Raw genomic sequence first — 8,961 nt, 5'->3', positions numbered from 1 at the left:
ACTTAGGTATTCTATAGACAATTAGGTTATATATAATTAGGACTACTATAAGTATAATAATTAATTTTTTGTTTAGTATAGGTTTAATTCCTTAGTTTCTATTTAGATTTCTCTTACTTTTAGGGCTCTTTATTAGAGCTTTTAAGCTTTTTATAAGGTAAGTCTAATTTAGAAGTGAAATAATATTATTTTAAAGCTGATTTTAAAGAAAGAAGATTCTAGTATAGTATAGCGAGTAATACTATTTCTACTCTAGTTTCTAGTAGAGGTCTTATATATTTTTATATCTCTAGCCTTAGTTCTAGGACTAATTTAGAGAAGAAAGTAAGTACTCAATTTTCTTTATTTTCTTATAGAAGATACTCTTCTAAAGAATTTAAATATATCTCAAAATCAAATAGATACTAAATACTAAATTAATATATAGCTTTAATTTAGTTTCTAATATCTACCTTAAAATTAGTAGTATTTTAAATCAGAATAAGAGTCTATCTCTTAAAATACTCCTATAAATTAGTATTAATTTAACATTATTCTAGGGTTTTTTCTAAGATATATTCCACCTATTTTATTCTACTAGTATTATTAATATATACTAGTCCACTAAGAATTTTTAATCTTTTAAAAGAATATTTAAATAGAGCGGCTAGAAAAGCAAGATTAAGATTAACTAGCCACTTATATCGCTTTTAAATAAAGAATTAATTATTAAAAGTTTTAATATCTTTAATCTTAATATCCCTACCTTTCTAAGGTATTTTAGAGGCGAATTTAAGAGATACTAGAGATTCACGATCTCTAGTATTTAAAGATAATTTATTTTTCTCTTTTTATAATTTTTATAATTTTTACAAATTTTTAATTATTTTTTATGCTTCTTATAGCTATTCTTTAATAGATAAAGGTAGTTATTCTTCTATATCTAAAGTAATACTAATTCTAGATATAAGAGAAGGAGTAAGATATATAGACTCCATACTTCCTTTAGAGGTAGTTTAACGTATATTCACTATCTTCTTAGGTAGCCTAAGATAGAAGAATTAGAAATTATAAGGAATAAAAGGGCTAGATAAGAAGATAGTAAAAGGGAACTAAAAGGAATATAAAATAATACTAATATAGTATAGATTTAAGGTCTAAGGTAATATAGATCATATTAGTTTTAAAACTAATTCTTAAGGAAGCGAAGAATCAAAAGAGAGAGATTCTTCTTCTTCCTTAATATAGAGGAAGTAAGAGCTAAGTAAGAGCTAGATGAACGGTTCATAATGATCTCACTTTAAATATCTCTTCGTTATGGACTAGCTCTAGGCAAGCCTAGAGCTCACTCTTGATCTAGATGCTGAATCAAAAGTGATTCAGTACCGTTTCGGGATATCTAAAGTATCCCATGATTTCTACCTTAGAAAAATAGGTATCCATCTTTTCTTTTATAATAACTAGGGAGAAGCGTAATATAATAGATGCTACTAGAGATTAGCCTAATATGACTAATGCCGCTAGAGACTAGCCTATTATGATTGATGCCGCTAGCGACTAGCCTATTAAGACCGATGCCGCTGGCGATTAGCCTATTGAGACCGATGCTACTAGCGATTAGCCTGTTAAGACCGATGCTGCTAGCGATTAGCCTATTACAACTGATGCCACTAGAGATTAGTATATTATGACTAATGCTGCTAGAGAATAACCTACTGCGACTTATAAGTAATATAGGAAGGTTATATAGAATAAGGAGGGTGTGGATGATATAGATACCCCTGCTTAATTGTATATGCTGTATGACTTATGGATGGTTTATAGAGGTGTCCTTGATATTGTTAAGGGATACTTTCGTACGATTCTTAATATTGTATAGCTAAAATATAGTACTAAATAGGAGTGAATAGTCTTGTTAGTGATGAAAGCCAATTACTAGTTTAAACTAGTCCCCACTAGTAGATTCCTATATAAAATGAAGTAGCTCATTATTTTTTAGAGTTTTACTATTAAGTGTCTTAATATCACTAAATTTTCCTAGTTCCTACTTGTAAATACTTGAAAAAATACCATAAAGCTTATTGTTTTTATGTATTTAATCCCTTATTAAACTCGATATTAACATATTTTACACACCAACATCTCCCATTCTAATATAATAAATCAAGACAAGTCTTAACATAAATCAGAGTTAGAATCAGAATCATACTAGAACATATACTACTCAGTATTATACTACTCGGCCAGAAGCTACTTAGCTATATACTACTTAGCTAGAAGCTACTTAGCCATATACTACTCGGCTAGAAGCTACTTAGCTTTATACTACGTAGCCTCACGCGCCCGGTCCTCTTCTACCATAGTATATTAAAGATATCTAAGGATCCGCTTCGGCACTTATAGCATACCTAGCTAGTCCTATAGGACCCCTCTTATAGTATCCACTTTAGGAAACAAACTAGATTTATAGTTATTATGCCATACCTAATAGGCCTAAAGGCCAGTCTAAACCATACCCCTTTTCTCTATATAAAACTAGAAATAGATTAAACCATCCCTCTTATATTAACCGTAGATAGTGCTAAACTAGCGAGTCCCTTTAATAGTACTAGTGAACTAGTACCATGAAGGATAGTCATCGTGCTTAACGAAGTTATATACGCACAGGATATAGATGATTACGCCCTTAGGGTCAAGTATACTAGACCTAAGCTAATCTCTTACCGGGGTCTATTCAGCGGGGATATCCTCCTATCGAAAAGAGGGGGAGAACCAGTTCCCAATCCATAAGGGGATTAGCACATCCTATATCTAATTAGCTTCCCTTCAGTATAGAGGTGAGAGGTAAGGGGTAAAATAAACTAGGTATTGGTCTTAGGGGCAGTATAAAACAGTCTCATCTACTCGTGATAGAATAGGAGACAGGGACAACAGATTCTTAGTTAGACGCGACACGTTAAGAGACGATAATAGGTCAGGGGACGGTGACGACATAGTGATATTCTATTCAAGTATGATCATTAGCATAGAGAGCTTCGTGATGGCTTCACTTCCTAAGTATACTAGAGTAGAATATATAGAAGTGGTGAGATAGTAAGAGAGGGTAGTAAGTAGAGAGGTATAGGAGGAAGAAGAAGGAGGAGAGAGAAAGTAGTATTTATATCGCAGTTCTAGAAGATTAGTTACTTCACTTCTTAACTAGCGCTACTAGTAATTACATATAATTACTAGTAATCAGGGATCATTAATAGCTTTTGCCTAATACTAATATTAAAAACTTAATTCTTTTAGTAGCTACTTCTTCTTCCTTATACATCTCGCCCCCCACCAACCCCCTCTCATAATTACCCTCCCTCGATCTAAGCTAAGCCTTCTTCTCGTGAAAACCTCTCGCCGTTAACATAGAGCAAGATATTAATAACTAGGATCTCAACCCTTCTATCCCAGACGAACTTCGGCAATAACTCGAGCGTATGCTGGTGCTACTAGAGGAAACCGACCCTCACACGCCATAAGCTAATATAACAGATATACTTAATACATCAACATCAAATCCTCCCCTCATAACTATTGACTCTTGTCCTATTATAGAGGAATACCCTACTAGCTTTAAAATAGCCCACAAACCGCTCCCGCATAATCTTTATACCGTTAAATTCGTTAAATACACCCGATCTATCCCTAAGTACCCCGAGACGCATCTAGAGGGGGTTGCCTATATTATGAATATTAAGTATCTATTAGATACTAATAATATTCGAAAGGCAGTATTTGCAGATATTCATTATAGATTCGGATATTATAATAGCGATAGATAGTAATAAACGAAGAACTCGCCAACCTTTCTTAATATGCCTTATATTTATATTCAGAAGCGATGCTCTAGGATCCAAGCTTATAAGCATACCTCGCCAGTAATCCTTAAAGGCTTTGACCATATAGAGGTCATAGAGGAACTTTTATCACAATACGGCCAACTACGAGAGGCGGTTAAAGCGTCTCGGAATAAAGCCATTAAACACGATCGCTGGCGGCATACTACTTACACCTTCTATCAAGACCAGAGGGCCGCCTACAAGGCGTCATGCGGTCAGAGATATCCTAGTGCACGGATAACACTTAAAATACTACAAAGCGTAGGCCATCCTACTCTCTAGTTATGTCTATTATACTAATGATATCATCTAGGGATCATAGTAGATTAGATACAGCCACTAGAGATTATCGCCAGGCCGAACCCCAAAGCACCACTAGAGAAATATTCTATTTCTAAGTAGAGTTAACTACACCTACCTCCTACACCTTTTCTCCTCTAGTAGTCCACTACCAGATAGTCAGACCATAGACTATATTACTATCCTATCAGCTATATCGAAACAGAAACGTTGTTATATATTACCTATACTACTAGTACTACTTATAATATATATATTAATCTCCACTAACATTTCATCTCTATTAGCTACACATCGGAGCAATAACACCATCGAACACCATAGCTATTAGGTCTACACCTTAATAGTAATCCCGAAAGACCTAAAGCGGTGCCCCTTCGTTACCTATATTTCTAAAGGAACACATACGCATCCACCACCTCCCATAAGTAAAACACCCCGTGATATTAAAGAGCGTCTAGAGGTATTGATCGCGAGTATAGATCTACCTACCCTTACTATTAGCAAGTTTTGGCTCCTAGATATAATACTAGATGGTGCTAATAATAGTATAGCTAAGTTCCTAAGAAGTAATCCCATAAAAGCGCTTCTTACGTTAGGCAGGTAGACCTCGGCATCGGAGATGCATGCTTCGCTAGCGTGTTGGGATATAATACAGGCCCTAATTAGAAAGCAGCGAGTTCTCATAAACCCAATCGGTTAAGGCTTCACTAGTTAGTCTTACTTCTTCTAATATGCATTAGAGTTACGACTAACAATATCTAGTATGCTATCTTGAGTACCTTTAAGAGCAGGCTACTCTAAATAAATAATACATCTAGGAAATGCATAATAATGGCGTCAATATGCGCATTATATATTTTACAGCTCAACAAGCTAAGTACTAGGCGATATATAAGGCGTTCGAGATGGACATAACCTTTAAAAGGGTCATAGGCAAAATCTTCGAGGTGGTATTTATTACTAAAGAAGACACTACTGGAAAAGGTTGGTTTTTTCTTGGGATTACTAGTAATAACTTATTAATACTAATCTTTCTTAGCGATTATGCTTGCTCGTGTCTATATTAATAAGGAATCCACTAAGATATATTATAGGCTTTACTAAGCCCTATTCATAAAGATTCGCGTTATTATAGGTAGGCTAGTCTAGTGGACACATATCGACGGTACTGGAATTTAATTAGTACATGTCGACTAATGCCCGAAGTAGATAAGTGGCTTTAGCTACTACCTTACCGAGATTAATACTATTTCTTCTTAGACTTAGCAGGATTATATCTAGCATATCTTTATATACTATAAGGTTCACTTTTATCGGAACCTTACAAAGTTTCGTAACACACTAGATTACCCGTTAATGAAATCCATTATAAACTCCACTATTAAACGCGAAGCTTATTTACAAACTCTGGATTTACTCTTACGGTCGAAAACACTAGGGGTTACTAATTAGGCAAGACATAAGAAGTAGCTATGGATTCTTTTTGGTCTTACCCCCTCTTGCTCTAAGATTCCCTAAAGCGTCTAGAAGAAATTTAACGGCCATATAAATCTTATTAAGGGGGTCCATGCTATAACTAATCGAAGTGGAATTCAAACCGGGTTAAATATAGCTATTAGAGATACAAAGGAGACGGATCTTCGTTCAATCTAAGATATTTAGGCTTTTATACGTACTAGAGTTCGGTCGAGCTAGGCGGTAACTACGCTAGTATCTCGAACTTACTATCAGCAGCGTGGGAAGCGCAAGGATATCAACGATAATAATGCTCTTTTTAGCGACCCTTTTACTAAGTTAGTGACTCCAAAGCCTATAAAGAAGAGCAAGAAAAAGATTAATATATCTAGCGAATAACCTAATGATATTCAGGATGATCTCTAGTTCTTACTAGCAACACCCGTGACTCCTATACCTATTATAAGGTCCCTTAGGGCTTCTTTAAAGCCCTCCTTAAAGCTTACTACGAAGACTTGACTAAATAAGGAGGATGAGATACTATTAGACACGGCCTTAAAAACACGGACTATTATAAATTGATCTCGGTCTCTAACACTAGGTCCCTCGACCTAATATAAGACTATCGATCTTACTATAACTTCACTAGTCCTAATGGAGAATAAGGATAAAGATATTAAGGATAAAGATAATAAGTGTGATAATACTATAGATAAGGAAAAGGATAACGATATAGATATAGATTAGAAAGTGGACTTCTTAATAGGCAAGATTAAACGGCGAATGCGCTTATAATATTCTAGTGTGTTTAAGAAGCTTTTAAAGGAGGAAAGAAGGAAGAATAAGGGAAAGGGGAAGAAGAAGGTAAAGGGGAAAAGGAAGTAATTTGACTTACGAGTAGTATTACTAGTGCATTTTAATAGTATTAGTAGATATTAGCATATATAGCTATCTTAGATTTACTTGCAACTTTAAACTTAGGCTTATAAGTTTATATATAGTAATACTTATAATTACTAGTGATTACTAGAAAAAATAGGTTTAAACATATTTCCTTTATAAGTCTCTACTTCGATAAACACTCTATCTTGATTCTTAGTATATATATATTCTAATTATACTTCATGTTCTTATAGATTTAAGTTCTTTATTATATATATATTATTACTTTAATTTACTTATAATTACTAGTAATCACTAGTGGTTCTAAATAGCCTACTAAGCCTAGCTAAGAGACTATTATTCTTATACATTATCTTACTAGTAATTACTAGTGATTATGGGTAATCAGTTAGTACTAGGCCAGGTGGCCTAAATAAGAAAAAGGGCACTAAACTACTTATAATTAGTGGTAATTCCTGGAAAATAAATAAAATATAGTCAAAAAAAATAAATTACCCCCTGGTTATGTCACCTAACTATTCTTATCATCACGTGACTGGCATTAACTCTAAATTTCACCTATAATTACTAGTAATAACTGGTAAAAAGCCTAAAAAGTCATATGACATGGCCAGGTGGATTTAAAAAAAAACCACCTGGTCACCTGATGAGCTGTATGGCGCATAAATTGCCCCACCGGATTCATCAAAACAGCCTTTGCTCATAAATACCTTCGGTATTTTCTGTGCATAAGGACTTGGAGGCCAGAACTTGTATAAAATAGTGTCGCTCTACATTACCTCGCTTTCAACACCACTATATTGTCATTTTAATCACACCACTGCACCAATGTCTTCTGGTCAGCGTATAATAGCTTTCATAGGTAAGCCAAATCTTTCTATTGAAGGCAAGAATGTCTGATTAATTTACCAGCAGGCCTGGGTGTGATGGGGTTCCCAATGGCCATCAACCTCCGCAAGAATATCGGACCCAGTGCGACTATCCTGATATGTGATGTGTCAGCGGACGCGGTCGCGAATTTTCAAAGCCAAACAACTGATCAAGGGCTTGTACAAGTGGTTGAAAATGGCTTCGAGGCAGTCCAAAAAGCGGTAAGCCCTGGAAAGCACAAATTAAGGAAAGAGAAGATGTGGTGACAGTCTTTGCGCAGGATATCGTGGTCACGATGCTACCCAATGGATCTGCTGTAGAGAGTGTCTATCTACACGCAGACACTGGGATCTTATCAGGCATTCGGCACCGCAATATAAAGGCAACAAAGGAGCTGATTATCATGGAATGCGGTACGATCGAGTCCGCTACCATCCAGAAAGTGGCGCAGGTCACTGAAAGTCTCAATAAAGACTTCCAGGGTGTGAAGTTCGTTGATGCCCCGGTGTCAGGGGGTCCGATGGGGGCCCAGGCAGGGACTCTTACCTTCATGGTAGGCGGGGAGCCGGCCTCATTCAAGGCGGCGAGGGAAATACTCCAACATATGGGAAACCCAGATGGAATTTTCCATTGCGGGGACGTCGGCGCTGGAACGGCATTCAAGGTCATCAACAACTATCTGTCAGCAATCACTAGCCTCGCGGCCAGCGAAGCCCTGAATATTGGTGCGAAGATGAAGCTAGATTTGAAGGCATTGACGAATGTCATTAATGTCAGCGGTGGTCAATGCTGGGTCACATCTAAAAGTAATCCGGTGCCCGGCATCCATGCAGATGCGCCCGCGAGCCGAGGATATGAAGGTGGGTTCCGCATTGAATTATGCTCCAAGGTGTTACAGATGGGCAGCGATTTGGCGAACGCGGTGGGTGCGAGGACCATTCTGGATAAACCGACGTTAAATGCGTTCAAGGAGGCGAGCAATGATCCTCGCTATAAGGGAAAAGATGCACGCGTGGTGTACAAGTGGCTGAATGAGCAGTCCTAGGGTGAACTGCTTACTGCATGAAGTGGCGGTCTATTGTATAATTCAGCTTTTTCTGATAACTAGATAAGACTTCTGTGCGCAGGATAAGCAGCAACGCAGTCACATTTTTCTCAATCTAGCCTATTTGTTTTTGCTCTATACTCTGCTCTCTAGACCGGCAGTATTTATGTCCATGGGTGTCAGTTCAAACATATATTCGCTATCTTTTGCGATCGAAAATGTGTGGAAAGCTGCGTGCTGCCATAACTCGAAAATGTGTTTTCTCTACGAGACGGGCGACTTCAGTTGTGTTTCGACTCATAGAAGAATTCACAGAAGCCGTGGTATTCACTCGGGAGGAAGGATAATGCGTAACCTCCTCGGGTAGTCAGGGCATTCATCGAGGGCTAACATATTAACCTTATAAGCCTCGAAGTGGAACGTCACAAATATAGATTTCCAAAAACCTGGTTAACTTCACTGGAGAGGGATGCTTTCATGCGCATGCAAACTATTTAATCTTGTTTTATTTCTCTTGCCAATCCATATATA

At 36.7% G+C, this 8,961-nt stretch overlaps 1 protein-coding gene across 1 annotated transcript; it reads left to right on the top strand.

The window, feature by feature from the left end:
* Positions 1-7,343: 7,343 nt before the first annotated feature.
* N7503_001201 (uncharacterized protein) lies at positions 7,344-8,430 on the top strand (the record flags this gene model as incomplete). The annotated part of the gene is made up of 3 exons (XM_057060762.1): positions 7,344-7,377; positions 7,431-7,606; positions 7,666-8,430. 3 exons carry the CDS (start codon positions 7,344-7,346, stop codon positions 8,428-8,430), a joined length of 975 nt encoding a protein of 324 aa, XP_056927685.1.
* Between the last annotated feature and the right edge of the window lie 531 nt (positions 8,431-8,961).

Source organism: Penicillium pulvis (genome assembly GCF_028828015.1).
Source record: "Penicillium pulvis strain IBT 33274 chromosome Unknown contig_10_segment0_segment0, whole genome shotgun sequence".
Classification (NCBI taxonomy): Eukaryota; Fungi; Ascomycota; class Eurotiomycetes; order Eurotiales; family Aspergillaceae; genus Penicillium; species Penicillium pulvis.
This window is presented reverse-complemented; position numbering and strand designations above follow the sequence as displayed.